The sequence below is a fragment of the Triturus cristatus genome, chromosome 4_2 (assembly GCF_964204655.1).
Source record: "Triturus cristatus chromosome 4_2, aTriCri1.1, whole genome shotgun sequence".
NCBI classification, from domain to species: domain Eukaryota; kingdom Metazoa; phylum Chordata; class Amphibia; order Caudata; family Salamandridae; genus Triturus; species Triturus cristatus.
The window spans coordinates 273,936,879-273,952,697 of record NC_140586.1 but is presented as its reverse complement, the minus strand read 5'-3'; the positions used below and the strand labels follow the sequence as shown (position 1 = coordinate 273,952,697).

Here is a 15,819-nt window from a genome sequence, read left to right as displayed (position 1 = left end):
ACTTACAATGCCCAGAAAATAGAGTACGGGCTTTGTATGGGTACCTCTGCTCATGCATGGGTACCCACAATCTTAGAACAAAGCACCCCGCAGTTGGACTGAAGGGTCCGCCTTAGGGGTGCCTTATAGGTTAAAAGTGAAGTGACCGAGATAGAAGGTAAACCTTATATCCAAAGTGAAGGGTGCAAGCACAATTTCACGGAGACTGCAAAGGAAGCTCTGTAGACACAGTTTGCATGGGCTTTCATGGGTGGCATAAGACATACTGCTGATTATAGGAGGCCCCTGGTGTAACAATGCCCTAGGTACCTCAGTACCATACACTAGGGACTTACAATGGTACCCCAATATGCCAAGTGTGGGGTGTACAAAGTTCTTACCATAGAATTTAGAGAAGAGAGCACTGCCACTGGGATCTTGTTAAACAGGATCCTAGTAAACTACAGTCAAAACATACTGACACCAGGCAAAAAGTGAGGGTATCTATGCCGGAAAGATCATACTTTCCTACAATGGGATACTGGTGGTCTCTGGGTTCTTAAAGGCACAGCCTCTATTTTAGCCAAATAGTGACAGCCCATGAAGCTACTCTGTCCTGCACCAATTCCTTCTTATCATAAAAGGGGTTTGTGAGGGAGATTTCTGCTGTTTGGGAAACATCTTAAATTGTTCCAATATTTTATGTACTGCTGCCCTTTCTTTACTGCATGATGATGAATTTGGGCCACTGTAGCCTATGTTTATATGCTGCATTATTTGTCTTTTTCTTAAGTGTCTTTACAGGCCATCCTGAAGAAAGGTGAAAATCTCCACTTAAGAACATAGACTAAAGAAGTGTTTGGGGGCCCTGCACACAGGATCAGTGGTGTTCCAGAGAATCTCCACAGTAGCACTACACCCACATTCTGGGGATAAAGCAGATGGGTGAACTTAAGAGCATTACACACTTTAATTCACCCACATCAATTAGGGAGAATGGCTTCTGAAGACTCAAACTGGTCACAATCATATAGATATGTTTGAAAGGCTCCAAAGAATAATGCCTTTATTAAAACAGCAACATACTCATCAATAAACAGATTAAATCCAGATATTAAACCGTGACTTTTATTTACTTTACAATAGCAGCCTAATTAAATAGATTTTATTTTAAAAAACAAAAGCTCACGATGTCCAGCGCCACCATGCTACTTTCATTCTGTCCCACACAGCAGTCAGAGAATCAAATGCAGGGCGTACATCCAAGATGCTAAACTGATAGTTCTTATCTACTTCTCCTCCATCATAATAATCAATAATGTATCGGACGTCTTGCCCACACCGATTAACGATCCAATCATGTCGGTCGAAAGGCAGCTCATATCTTAAAGAGAAAGCAAAACAAATTTTTTAATTCCATGTTAGCAGGGTATCAATGATGGTTGAAATATTTTACAATAGATTAAACAATCGTGTAAATAATTAACCTTTTAAAATAATTAAATAAACAAAAAGGAATATGTTGGCAAAATCCACTACCAAACATACAAACACAGTACAATGTAGCAGCTTTCAAGGTTGGGCTAGTGACTCACTTTAGCACTGCTACATAAAAACCATTCCAATATTTTATGGGAAGAGTTGGAGCACAACACAAAACATCAAATCACGTATTGTTCATCTGCAAGGGGAGTGCGTCCATAGCCAAGCGCTAGCAAAGCCAATAGGTTTGATGCTTGTATAGCGTGCGATTAGCTAAGAGCATGTCATACAATGGTAGAGTTCATTCCTTTAGCGAGGCAAGGGACCCCCTCTGACGGGCGAATGAGGTCTGGGAGTAAGAGGGGAACTAAACCGACCAAAATGAAGAAAAACACTCCCCTATGACCTATATTTCTTTTACAAGAGATTAAATCTGGTATGGGTATCAAAATGTGCCATTCATCAGATATTTATAAAATTACAACACAAATAGAATTTATTAAGTCATATTTATTTTTTTCACAAACTTTTTTCCTTTTTTACTTCAATGTACTAAATACCATGTTTTGAAATAGATAAAACGATTTTTTTTGCTTTTTATAATAATGAATATACATATGAACAGTTAATCATACAATATTAAATACAAAATAATTGGCCCCCATAACATAACAACCCTTCTATTCAACTCATACATTCCTCACAATCGTTCACATTCATACAAGACACTTGTGCACATCAGGATTTTTTCGGGAAAAACAAAAGATGTAAACCATTTCCACAAAGATGTACAAAAACAACAATCAGGTCTGGACACACGAGGTCGACGCACGTTTCAGTGGGCAAACACGAGACGTTAACCACCTTCTTCAGGACCTTGTCCAAATCGGGCACAGTGTCACACAGGCAAATAAAAAAGGGGGGAAAAACACATTTCCTGTAATGCAAGTTCCAAGTGCAATACCGGGGCAACGGAGTCTTTATCGTAGATCGATGCTGTTAAATGTTAATTTCACGTGATAGAATGTACGTGTGATCTTCAATATATCTTGTGTAGGTCAATGCTGAGCCATTGCTGAGATAGAGTTACATATAATTTAATCACGTATGTTGCTGAGTCTAATGTCTTATATTATTGTGTAGTCTCACAGTGCAAGGCGTGGTCAGCCACCATGGGAGGTGATGCCCCCACTGAGTGGTCCAAGAATACTCCGTAAATATGGCCTGTATTGGCGATTCCCGATATAGTGATTTAATCCTTCAAAGTGCTCCGCGTCCCTCCATAGTGGCAGCTTGTTTGCCCGGCTTCAATGTGAGTGAGTGTAGACAAAACCATCTGCAAATGGATGCTACAGAAACAAGCAGGGGAAAGCCAAGAGGTATGGCTTGATTTAAAAAAAAAAAAAGTGTTCTTTGGTGATGGTGTGGTTGCTCAGATTGGTGAGCGGGCAAATGCGAACCAGTCACAAGGTGAATGAAATTAAAAGACAATTTATTGAGCGCGATAGCTACCCTTAGGCGTCCTAGCGCTGCAGACAACACGTGCAGGGAAAACAGTTGAAGCTATACAGGTTTATTAAAAAGAAGAGTTTTTAGAAGTTTATAAAATGGGAGCAGATTAGGCTCTGAGCGCAGGTGCAGGGGGAGAGCATTCCAGAGTTTGGCCGCTTTATAAGCAAAAGAGCGGCCATCACATCTGGTTCTTTTTATCCTGGGTACTCTGGCGAGGAGAGAGGATGCTGATCTAAGCTGCCTGTTAGGATGGTTAGGGGTAATCAACGATTGGTTGATAGCAGGGCATGTCTTCCAGAAGGCCCTGTGGGCAATACAGAGCGCCTTAAATTTGATTCTCTCTTGAACTGGGAGCCAGTGGAGGTTTTTCAGACCAGGACTGATAGGGAGTCGACGGGGAATTTGAAGGAGTGTTCAGGCTGCGCAGTTTTGGATGACCTGGAGCTTGCGCAGAGTGGATTGAGGGGCTCCTCGATAGAGGGCATTCCCAAAATCCAGGCGTGACAGAATGAGGCCCTGGACCATAATCTCTCTCGCCTGGAATGGAAGTAGGGGAAGAATCTTCCGAAGTAGTCTCAGTAGACCATAGCAGGTGGCTGCAAGTTTAGCTGCTTGATGGTTAAAGCAGGGGGTGTCATCCAGCCAGATGCCCAGGCTCTTGATCGTGACCTTTGGTGCTGGTGCAGGACCAAGGCAAGGGGGCCACAGAGAGTTCATAATGAGCTTGGGGGCATTACCCAAGAGCATAAGCTCTGTTTTGTCTCCGTTCAACTTTCAACAGGACAGTGTCATCCATTTAACCACCTCCTCCAGGCATCCGCTCAGGTTGTTATCGGCAGTGTTAGGTTGGTTAAGGGCCACCACTAGCTGAGTGTCGTCGGCATAAGTGATGATTTTTATGACAAAAAGACGGACAATCTCAGCTAGGGGGCTCATATAAATGTTAAACAATGTGGGGCTCAGGGAGGAGCCCTGAGGCACACCGCAACTGAGTGGCTTGCTGGGAGAGGTGGTTTCGCCCCCAAAAACCTGGAAGGAACGGTCCACCAGGAATGATTTAAAACATTTAATGGCATTTCCTGAGACTCCCAAGTTGATGAGTCGGTGTATTAGTATGTCATGATTTACAGTGTCAAATGCGGCACTTAAGTCAAGGAGAATGATTGCTGCTGCGCCTCCTTGTTCAGTTACCGCGAGGAGTGCGGTTTCAGTCCCATGCATGGGACAGAAACCTGTGTGGGAAAGTTCGAGCAAATGATTTTCTCCAGGAACTCTGTCAGTATGGTATTAACATATTTCTCCAAGACCTTGCTCAGCCATGGTAACAATGAGAATAAATCTGTATAAGTGACTTAGTACGAATGGATGAGTGGTGAGAGCACAGAGGACTCTTGGTGAATGGAAGAATGGGTGAGTGTGTACATGGATGGTTGATAGAGGAGTGAGTGAATGAATGACTGACTGAAGCAAGAATGCTGGAGGTTGCTATGGGCCCTTGAGCGGCAGGAGGCTGCTCTCTACGTCTTTTGCTGGGGATTATGCACTCAACAATGAACGCATTCATTTTTTCATCCTTAAATGTGCCCAGTCATTCAAACGTTCATGCACTGACTTTTACTTGTATTCACCCAACAGCAAAACCACAGAGTGGCTAATCAATGACAAGCATTGGCATAGCCAATAGGTCTCGCTTTTGGGACCTTATAAGTATTTAGTTATGCAACTGTTGCATGGCTAAACACTTATAAGGTCCCAAAAGCGAGACCTATTGGCTATGCCAATGCTTGTTTAGCCTGATAACAGCATGTCATGACAATTTGGAGGTGGCCTCATCCCGTTTCACTCCTTGCTAGTGGCACGTGGGACCTTGTTTTCTGCACAGGCACTCAAAACAGAAGCGGATGGCCTGTTTGGAGGATGGACGGCAGACATGCTTTAAGGCGCTTCAGACCCCAAGCAGGAACCGGCACATGCCTCGCCACCGGGACGTGCAGTGCCAGATGTGCACTGGAAATAATTTCCCATGCTAGGGAAAACAAGTCCTGTTGATTCAGGTAATTAGACCCCGATTATTGCTGTAAGGTCTAGGTGGTAAATGCTATTTAAAACGCATCGTTAGTATTAGATTGGAAACCTTTCAATGTATAGATGGGTAATGTAGCCTCTTGCGTTAATGTTTTATTTTGAAGTGATAGCAAAAGGGGTTAAATGACATCTTGGAGATGTGGTAAACCATTGTTTGCGTTCAGCCATATGCATATTATATAAAGGCTCATAACATATGACCCCTTTAAACCAATTAGGTTCTCTCAAGGGGGTGCCCCTGGTAGGGGTCATCACCAACCCAGGCAAATGAGACTCACAGTCCTGAATTACCGAAGGAGTACTACAGGGGGCCTTCATAAGGCCAGGCAAATGAGTCTCACAGTCCCGATTTACCCAAGGAGTACTCCAGGGGGTGTCCCTGGCAGGGGTCATCGCAAGGCCAGGCAAATGAGGCTCACAGTCCTGGATTACCGAATGTGAGTACTCCAGCATTTGAAGCGGGATGTACCGCTGAAGCCCTCATCAGTAATACAGATTAACAGTGCTCAAAGAGGGCTAGGGCCTACCAGGGCTGACCCCTGCCAAAGCAAAAAATAAAACTGAGATTGAACCAAGACACTATCTTTTTTCTGTCCTTCACTGGTTAAAGAAAAACTGTACCGGTCTGCCACTTACAAGCCGGAGCTGCAGCGCCATCACCGGAAGTCACCTTTGTAGCTCAGTGACAACTGGCACAGAGGATAGCCATTTACCATCGGTATCTTCGAGCCCAAGATAATGTTTCATTTCAAATGAATGCCCAAGTTATGTCCCCTTACTGGTTTTAAATTTACCTTGACAAGTGATGACGCTGCTGCATAAACCATTAAATGTCTCGTTCGCTGCTGATATCGGCTATTCTTTCTCTAGTATAAGTATCTATGAAATTGTCAACTACAGAAGCCTGTTTTACATGTGATAGGCCGCAGCCTTAGTTCCGTGAGACATGCCTCTTGTAGAGTTTTCTTAGAACCTTTTAGAACCACAGGCAGCATCCATTAGGTCGATCAGTAACATCATTATAATGTGGTGTTGAGTGTGGTGCAGTCATCTGATGATCTTAATATTTGTACTTTATGAGGTGTGACTGCAAAGCCAGCTAGGAGTATGAACGGTGTTTGAAGAAGAGCATCGCTTATGTTTTGTATTCCATCTGTGAAGAAGGCAGTGCTTCCGGGTTATGATGTGCCAAGATGGAGGAGCTCTAAAACTCTCTGCAGTGCATTATAATAAGTAACAACATAAGTCAGGCAGAACAGTGTGCCAACTCTTTTAAAGCATTAAGGAAAAACTGGCGTGGACTGAATCCAGCAAGGCTCCAGGATGAGGGAAAGGCTGCAGAGTTTGTTGTGAAAAATTCTCTGCAAAAGGAACAAGACTGAGGCGCAAAAGTGAAAGCAGGCTGGCTGGCGAGTGGTGTGCGATGTGCGAGCACCATGACGAGAGAGGAAAGCCTTATGGCGCCTCTGCTCGTCTTTGTGCGCGTAACCGCACGCCCGTCGCCAGGGCACGCGCCAGTGGGCTGAAGCGCTTCCCCAAAAGTGGATTGCATGGCGGCACGATGCACGTGATTGTGCGCGTGCTCGCCATGCAATCCACTTTTGGGAGCACTTTTGGGAGCCCCTTACTAGAGTCTCGCATAGCGATTGCTACGCAATAGCTAGGCGAGATCTAAAAAAGGACTTCCAGGTATAAAAACTTGATCTGTTGGGTTATAGTGCAGCCTGCCAAGCAGCACATCTCCCTGGTTGTACACATATTGTCAGCTTACCAAGAACATAGAGGAGCTTGCAGCAAGACTATTGCGTGCCACTGGATGACTTTTAGCACTCATTCGACGCCTCCTTATTGGATGGTTTGCCTAGTCCATCTTGCCTGCCCCTCCCCGTACTATTTTAATTTACTTGTGCCCTTCAACTGTTAACAGAAACTACTTTTTTCTTCCATCTTAAGCCAGCCATGAGAGTGCATGCTTATCAGCTGTCTCCCTAATGTACTTCTCTTACCCCCTGTGTTACTCTCCTGCCTGTGCGATTCTCCCCCACCTAACTCCGAAGTGCTCGCCCTGATGTACCCTCCCCCCCACCGTTCCATATTGCGGTCTCTCAACCGCTTGGATTTCTACCCCATGCTCCATATTGATTCTCGCCCGTTTGCGGTCTCTGCCCACACCTAGCTTTAACAAAAAAATGTTTTTGCATTTTTTTCAATCAAACTCAGATTGGTGAATAAAAGAGAAAACAATGCATGTGTCATTTTGAAGGCCCGTATGCTCACAGGCGTGGGACAGCAGCATCATAGGATTTTTCTTTATTCTTCCTTAGCCATGCAATACAGCCTCGCTAAACACCACTGGCAAAGCCAATAGGTCTCGTTTAGGTTATCAATGCTAGTTTCTAATACGAAGGAGAGGTGCAATTATGCAGGCTTCTCATTTTATGCCAGCCATTTAGAATCTTGCTGCAGCAGATTTTCAGCAGTTGGTATGTGATATGCAGACAGCCTGTATGCATAGAACAAATATGTTCCCCCTGTAAAGGCATTTGAACTAGGGAGGAGAGGAGGATCCTGCCAAATTTAAGGCCAAAAATGTGAACTCTCCAACCATGGGGACATTTACAAATTAAGGACGTATTGAAGCAAAGATCTTCTTTGATAAACAGTAAGAGTAATAAAAAAAGGAAGAGTAATAGAAAAAAGGCTTCTTCCAATGATACGCTGAATACATCAAACAGAATTGTACCTATGAAAGAGGAATGCAGGTTAGTGAAATGGTGCAGTGTGAAGACACTGTTACTCAATATACATGTGCTTTGTGGAAAAAGGGAAAAAATAATAAATAGAAAGAAGAAAGCAGGAAGAAATGTAGAAAGCATGAAGAAAGGATCAAGGAAGAATGAGAACAAGCTAAAGGGAAAAAAAGGAACCGAAAGAGTAATGAAGAAGAAATGAAAAGTAGTAAATGGGGAAAGAAGGAACTGGAGAGGAAAGAAAGGACAGCAATTTCAAGAGGGAGGGAATGAGAAGACAAAAAGAAGAATAAATGAGAAGAATGAAGAAAGCACAGAGGAACGAGAAAGGAATGCATGAAATCAAGAGAGAAGTTTTGAAGAAAATGAAGAAGGGAAAGGGGAAAATGGAGATATAAAGCAGAAAAAGCAAAAAAAAAGAAAGGAAAGACTGCAGAGGAAGGGAGAAGGAAAGCTAGCAGTAGATAGAAAGGGGACAAGAAGAGGGTATCTGCTGAGGAAAGGTTGTGCCCCAGTGTCGAATGAGGATGCTCCCTTCTGCCCATTTGACGGCTGCTGAATAAAGCTCAGAAAACATTTAAGGATGGCCGCTGATGTGTACGCATTCAGCGTGGCACATCGGGGGCCATTTTGGCATATTTTTGTAAACTGTAATCTAAAAAGAAACTAGGCGTGTGATGCTGCACAAATAAAAATAAGTGGGCAACCCAGTAGCCATTGCCGGCCCTCCCCATAGGATTTAATTTTAAATTAAAGCACACTGGAAGGGGAGGTGCGAGAGAGAAATGGAGGAGAGGATGAAATCGTTAAAGAGTGCAGGAGGATGTGGATTCAGAGATGAGGAGGCTTCAGGTTTGACATTTCAAGGTTTACAGTATGCTTATGGGCAAGGCCATTGGAATTAAGTGATTCTGCAGCAATGGCTTTTTCCATATAATTAAGAGTTTAAACCATAATCCATTATAATTTGCATATTTTACCCCCCCAAAAAAAAATCTGTGTCCAGCTTGAATAGATCAAAAGTTACAAAAAAATCACAGCGACGCGTGTTGCCGCACAGTGGATGGCCCAATGCAACTGTTGGCTGCTCACCTTTCAATTGATTAGAACTGTATTTGGATATTATTCTGGTATTAATGAGGTGAACCCTTTGCCCAGACAGTGTTAAAGTGAAAAACATTACAAAATCCTGAAATAATACGATTACAAAACGTGGCGCATTACGTTGCATAATTTGTCTTTTCTTGGCACATAATTTAGTACACCCTCCCTCATAATCTGATCCTCTCCTTACGCATAATTCCAGTAGCCCTGCATATGGGTGATATTTCCCTTTGTATATTGTATGTGTGACACATTATTGTGAACTAAGCAAAGCCCTGATGTCTGTGCAATAACAGTATACCAATGCTCTTTTTCAATATATATCTACGGTAAGGCATTAAACCAATCTCTCTCGCTAACCCCCTGCACTTACCAAAGTTCCCTACTCAGTCTTAAACATGCAATAGAATGTGGGGAGCAGGGCTTTCATTCTGCCACGTCTTATACTGTGACCATTTGGGCACTGAATAATCGTAAAGGTATTTGCGGAGTTCGGTTTGTGAGTGGGGGATTTGGACAAATTAAGCACAGTTATTGACAAAACCCAATCCTTTCAATAAACCACGTGATCCAAGGTTTCATTTCCTCAGTGCACCTGGTTGATGATTAATACGTCCTGGATCATGCTGCTTTATTAATAGTACCCTTTAATTGTCCTCTGAGAAACAAAGGTATGAAAGAGCTGCAGCATTCAGCGCTGGAACCACAGGATTTGAAATTAATATAAAACTCATTTGTTTCTGTCTGCTACTTTAGTCATGAATTGCAGCAGTTTGTTTGACCAAGATATGTATTTTCTTGTATTGGCATCTGTTCCTAGCCTGGATCCATTCCTGATAATATTTTCGAATCTGTCCCAGATTGTCCATATGCACCTTTGTTTCTATTCTGCATAGGGTTGCTTAGAGATGCTCTCATTGTTGATTAGCAGTATGGTTCTCGCCCTGCCTAAGCGCTCAAATACTAATTACCCCACTCTGACCACCTCACCCCCCCCCCCCCTGCCCGTTTCATTCTGGTGTGCTACGTTTTGTTGCTTTAGCAATAATAAAATCCTACCCCATTATACCAGCATGGCTGCATAGACTAACTTTATATTCACAGTGTCAAGAAGGGCTACGGTTGTAGGTATGGTTATGGCTTCCTTTATTTCATGTGTCTTGGCGCAGGTACTGGGATTATTTTTCTGATTCTGCATTTTCTAATAACTATTGCCTGGGATGACTTTTCTACTAATTATTTGCTTTTTTGGGTAAGGAATGTCTCGTGTCCTTACCAGTCAAATTGGTTTAGTCCAGATACAGGCCAGCATCAGTTTCCGGTCCAGGGAAGACATGGCTTGGCAGTTCGGGCTGGACTGTTCCCATGAGGCACAGGGTCAGACTGATTTGCATATGGCCATGTCTGAACTGGGGTGGCAGAGTGGGCTAAAGAACGGTGATGGATTAAACCCAGATCAGTTGACTGGGGGCGAGTGCTTGCAATGTTCAACACTCCGTCCATCATTTCCTTTGGTTTTTGCTTTGTTCGCCATAAGTTGGCAGGGTATGCTCAGACGTGAGTCCCTTGCTCACTTTGCCACTGGATTCAAGCAAGCCTGGCTGAAGACGGCTGAAATGCCAGAAACCGGTCCTAGGAAGCTTGTTTCCGGTCCAGGAAAGACATGGCTTGGCAGTTCAGGCTGGACTGTTCCCATGAGGCACAGACTGATTTGCATATGGCCATGTCTGAACTGGAGTGGCAGAGTGGGCTAAAGAACGGTGATGGATTAAACCCAGATCAGTTGACTGGGGGTGAGTGCTTGCAATGTTCAACACTCCGTCCATCATTTCCTTTGGTTTAGACTAACTTTATATTCATAGTGTCAAGAAGGGCTACGGTTGTAGGTGTGGTTATGGCTTCCTTTATTTCATGTGTCTTGGCGCAGGTACTGGGATTATTTTTCTGAATCTGCATTTTCTAATAACTATTGCCTGGGATGACTTTTCTACTAATTATTTGCTTTTTTGGGTAAGGAATGTCTCGTGTCCTTACCAGTCAAATTGGTTTAGTCCAGATACAGGCCAGCATCAGTGTTCTAGTGGAAGAGGTGGCATCAGCCTCCAAATCACTGTCTTCTGTGCAGCCATAAACCTGATTAGCCAAAGTGAGGGCATCAGACAAAGTCAAACTGTTCTGCTAATCACTGAGCCCTTGGAATATGCTCTGCCAAACTTAAGAGGGGGTGACGGGCAGGTCTGCTTCAACCAAAAAGACAGGTCTTGAGACTCTTCCTGAATGCTTGCAGTATGGGGTTCGTCTGATGCGGAGTAGTTCGTTCCAGGTTTTGGCTGCGATGTAGGAGAAAGCTCTTCCTCCCGTTCTGGCTTTCCGGATGTGAGGGATTTCGGCCAGGGCGAGGGCGGCGGAGTGGAGGTTTGTCTTGGGGGTGTGGAAGGTGATTATTTCGTTGAGGTATTGGGGTCCGGTGTTGTCGAGGGATTAGTAGGCATGAGTGAGAAGCTGGAAGGTCAGTCTCTTTTCGACATGGACCCAGTGGAGGTCTCGTAGGTGCTGGGTGATGTGGTCTTGTCGTGGGATGCGGAGGACGAGTCTGGCTATAGCGTTCTGGACGGTCTGGAGTTTGTGGAGTAGAGACTGGACTACGGGAACGCCTTCTATGCTGGAATTAACCAGTATGTTGGTTATAAGTGTATGGGAGATGGTCTTCCTGGTAGGATCCTCTTGAAGTTCTTGCGGAGTATGCGGAGGGTTTTGAAGCACGTGGAAGATACGGCATTGATCTGCCGGTTCATGGTGAGGGATGAGTAGAGTATGATGTCGAGGTTGCAGGCGTGGTCCGTGGGAGGGTTACCGAGGGCATGCGGCCACCAGGTGTCGTCCCACGTGGAGGGTGTGGATCTGAGGACGAGGACTTCTGTCATCTCTAAGTTGAGCTTCAGGGAGCTGCTGCTCATCCAGGATGAGACGTCCTTCATTCCTTCCTGGACGCAGTATGGTGGTGTCGGGTTCCTTGGTGAGTGAGAGGATGAGCTGGGTGTTGTCGTCGGCGTAGAACTATGCTGAGTCCATATTTTCTGACGATGGTTGCGAGTGGGGACATGTAGCTGTTGAAGAGCACAGGGCTGAGTGAGGAACCTTGGGGTACTACGCATCTGATCTCTGTGGGTTCGGAGAGGAAGGGCGGGAGTCTGATTCTTTGAGTGCGGTCGGCGCGAAGGAGCAAATCCAGTCTAGGGCAGTTCCCTGTATGCCGGCGTCATGGAGTCTGGCAGCTAGTGTGCGGTGGGAGACTGTGTCGAAGGTTGCTGAGAGGTCCAGTAGGAGGAGTGCTGGGTGTGGCCTTGGTCGAGGAGAGTGCGTATGTTGTCCGTGGTGGCTAGGAGGGCGGTCTCGGTGCTGTGGTTGCTGCGGAATCCGGATTGGGAAGTGTCGAGGATCGAGTTGGATTCTATGAAGTTTGTGAGCGGATTGTTGACTATCTTCTCTGTGACTTTGGCGGCAAAAGGGAGGAGGGAGATGGGTATGTAGTTTTTGAGGTCCGTCAGGTCTGCGGAGAGCTTCTTGAGGAGGGGTTTGACTTCTGCACGTTTCAAGCTGTCGAAGAAGGCGCCTGTTACAGGGAGCTGTTGATAGTATGTTGTAGTTCAGGAGCTATGGCGGAGGCAGCTCTGTAGAAGATGTGCAGCAGGCAGGGGTCGGTGGGGCTCCTGAGCGAATCCTCCTCATGGTCTCTCGTGTGTCTTCTGTGGTGACAGGGGTCCCGGCGGTGATGGTCGGCTGGGTGACGTGGCTGGTGTTATGTCTGAGCCTTGGTTCTGTTCGTCAAAGTTGTTGCAGAGAGTCTTAATCTTGTGATGGAAGAAGTAGCCAAGTTTGTTGCAGAGAGCCTGAGAGGGAGGGACATCTGAGGTTTCGCTGGGGGGTTTGGTGAATTCTTGTATGATGCTAAAGAGTTCCTTAGAGTTGCTGGAGTTGGAGAGGATTCTGTCCTGGATGAAGTTCCTCTTTGTGGACCGGATGAGTTGGTGGTGTTCTGTCATGGCGGTCCTGTAGGCGGTGCATGCTTCCAAGGTTTTGCTTTTCCTCAATGCTTCCTCGAGTCACCGGCACGTGTGCTTGGATTCTCGGAAGTCAGTGGTGAACCAGGTGGCTTTCGAGGTGTGTTTGGAGGAGGAGTGCATCTGAGGGCAGAGTTAAGGTGTTTTTGGTGATCTTGCTCCAGTTTGTGTGGGCGGGGTGGTGTAGGTTTGTGTATGGTGGGTTTTGAGAAGGAGAAGTGGACGCAGTGGTGGTCCGTCTAGAGGGGATTCATGGTGTGGCTGAAGCGGATGTTGTTTTCTCCTGCAAATATGGGGTCGAGGGTGTGTCCTGCCTTGTGAGTGCGGGCAGTGATGAACTGCTTAAGTCTGATGATGGTGAGGTGGTCAGGAGGATAGTGGAGTTGGTGGTCGCGGAGGTTGTCGTGGTGAAAATTCAGGTCTCCAGCAAGGCATAGTACGTGGAGGTGAGTGCGTGGAGCGCAATGAGTTCTGCGATGGTAATGGAGAATGGTGCGCAAGATCCGGGAGGTCTGTAGGTGAGTTCCTCGTAAAGTCTTCATTCGAGCAAGCCGTTGTGAGTCGGCGGGAGTTTTTGTGTACAATGGAGAGTCCACCTCCAGGGTTTTCGAATCGGTATTTGGAAGGCGCGTATTCAGGGTGTTCCTTCCAGATACTGATTTGTAGTGGTATGTAAGAATAGTTTGCAACCAAATTATGGTCGCAAAACATTCATTTTTTACAGACACCTTGAGGTTGGTGGAAACTATCAGCAAACGGGAAGGGGTCCCCATGAATGTTGATACAAATATTTTTAAAGAGAAAGCAGTGGTCAAAATTGAACATTAAATTTTTCTTTTTCTTTTTTTTTTTTAACACCTTTACGGAAAATGGGCTGCATAAAAAAAATAAGTTTGCTTTATTAAAAAAGCAATCATAGACATGGTGGTCTGCTGATCCCGGCAGGCCACTATCTCAGTGATGGATGCCAATTCCTAATGGGTTGAAAACTACGACCTACCTCAAACATTTATGAGGTAGGTATATTGAGAAACACTCCTGTCCCTGCCCTGATTGCAATGCTAGTAGTGAACTAAAAGGCAAGTTAAGGACCATGGTTACCCTACATGTGGGCTAGATTCTTATACCTGGAGTAAACATTTTGTCTATTTAATCAAACTAAAGTGGTCTTTTTTGTACAGCAAAAATGCTGAACTCACATATTTGAAGGTGCTCTCAAATGTGATAATGAACAAAAGGGCGACTCTAAAATAAAGTATTTGCCTAGAATCACACAATTTGAGACCCGTTTACGGGTCAAGTACATTACAGTTAGGTCGAGTAGAATATTCTGGTTACTAGACCTGCAGGTCTACTAAGGTTTTTATGATTTTTTGAGGCCTGATATACACACACACTATATATATATATATATATACCTTCCACATGACTGCCAAGGCGTGGGGTCACCAGCCAACAAGGTTTGGAGCATCAACCGATGTTTAAGGCAAGTCCATCACTGTATGGGCTCCTATGGAGGACTTCACTTACCAGAATGCAGTAGTGTGGTAAAAGGAACGTGAGATGCCTGCACCTGCAAGGTGAAGGAGGGGCCTATGATTACATGATTGGGAGTGGTCATGGTGCAAATAACATTTGAAAAGACCCCCAGGAACAACGAGAGAATATCTGGAATGGGCACTGATGAAGCCATTGAAGGCGGAAACGCGTCTGCCCTGCGTTTCCAGAGACTTTTAATGCCAGCGTTTTAACAGAAATAAAGCCGTTTTTAACAACCCCCGGAGCAGCGTCACACTCTTTTCGCCATGAGGAGAGAGCAAGGTTGGGAGATATATATATATATTACCTACTGGCGGTCGCCAGTAGGTAGTTATAGTTAGGACCCTGTTTCCATAGGAAATCCGCAACATTCTATTTGGAATAACTTTGGCGCCGGTCGACGAATCCTCGCGAATTTTTCAAAATAGGTGGGGCGCTACGCTCCGCTCCTACCCTGAAAGTCTCGGGGGGATTCGTCAAGCAGGGGCTGAGAAAAAAGGGGGGTCCCAAAACGCGTTTTCCCCATGCATTTTTCCATAGGACCTTTAGACACAGCTACAGCCCGAACGGCTGAACAGAATTACTTGAAATTTGGCAGAGAGGTAGCCATAAGGTCAAGGAAGTGCCTTTTGCAGGTCTGGTGTAAATCTGTTCAGTATTTCCTGAGAAAATAGCATTTAAAAGCATATATATATGTGGGCGGAGCCTAACCACACATCTCATCCTGAGATCTGATTGGCTGTCAGCACTTCATCTAAGAAGTGTTGGCAGCCATCTTGGGACCAATATACATGATAGCACCTCATTAAAAAGCATTGCAGTTAATAGAAGGTTTTAAGACTTTGGTTACATTATAAATCATTTGTTGATGGTACCATACTCATTTTAGGAATTGTGGTATGTTCTAAGGTGATTTCACCATGTGAAAAAGCCTTCTGCTGGGATATCATGATTGAGAGAAAAATATTTTCTCATGCTTTTACCACAGAGGTTTGGAAGGTGATCTATAGGCTAAACTGAGAGCTTATTTTCTGTAAATTCACATTATCTTTCTCAGTCATGTGAGAATGAAGTCTGACATTCTCAGTAAAACATGTACATCCAACAAGGGCAGAGACTGTCAGTTGATTCCTTTGTGTTCTACTGCAGCTTCCCAGAGTGTTCCAAAGAACTACTAGAGCGCTAACAGTCCTACTTATGATAAACGTATGGCACACCTGAAGCCATCTTGCTTGGATTAAAGTGGTAACTCTTAAAACATTTAATAAGGAACAAAATGAGGGGGTTCATTTTTCCATAAAAAGTAT

At 44.8% G+C, this 15,819-nt stretch overlaps 1 protein-coding gene across 4 annotated transcripts in view; it reads right to left on the bottom strand.

The window, feature by feature from the left end:
• Nucleotides 1-1,085: 1,085 nt before the first annotated feature.
• The window catches only part of HCCS (holocytochrome c synthase), a 128,409-nt gene continuing 113,675 nt past the window's right edge, over nt 1,086-15,819 (bottom strand). For 2 of the 4 annotated variants that reach the window (XM_085601500.1, XM_085601499.1), the window contains exon 7: nt 1,086-1,363. In XM_085601500.1, the coding sequence (XP_085457626.1) occupies nt 1,165-1,363 (199 nt within the window). In that variant the 3' untranslated portion in view covers nt 1,086-1,164. Of the gene's footprint in view, nt 1,364-14,391; nt 14,547-15,819 lie in introns of all 4 variants that reach the window. The other 2 variants (XR_014960604.1, XM_085601501.1) reach the window with 2 other exon arrangements.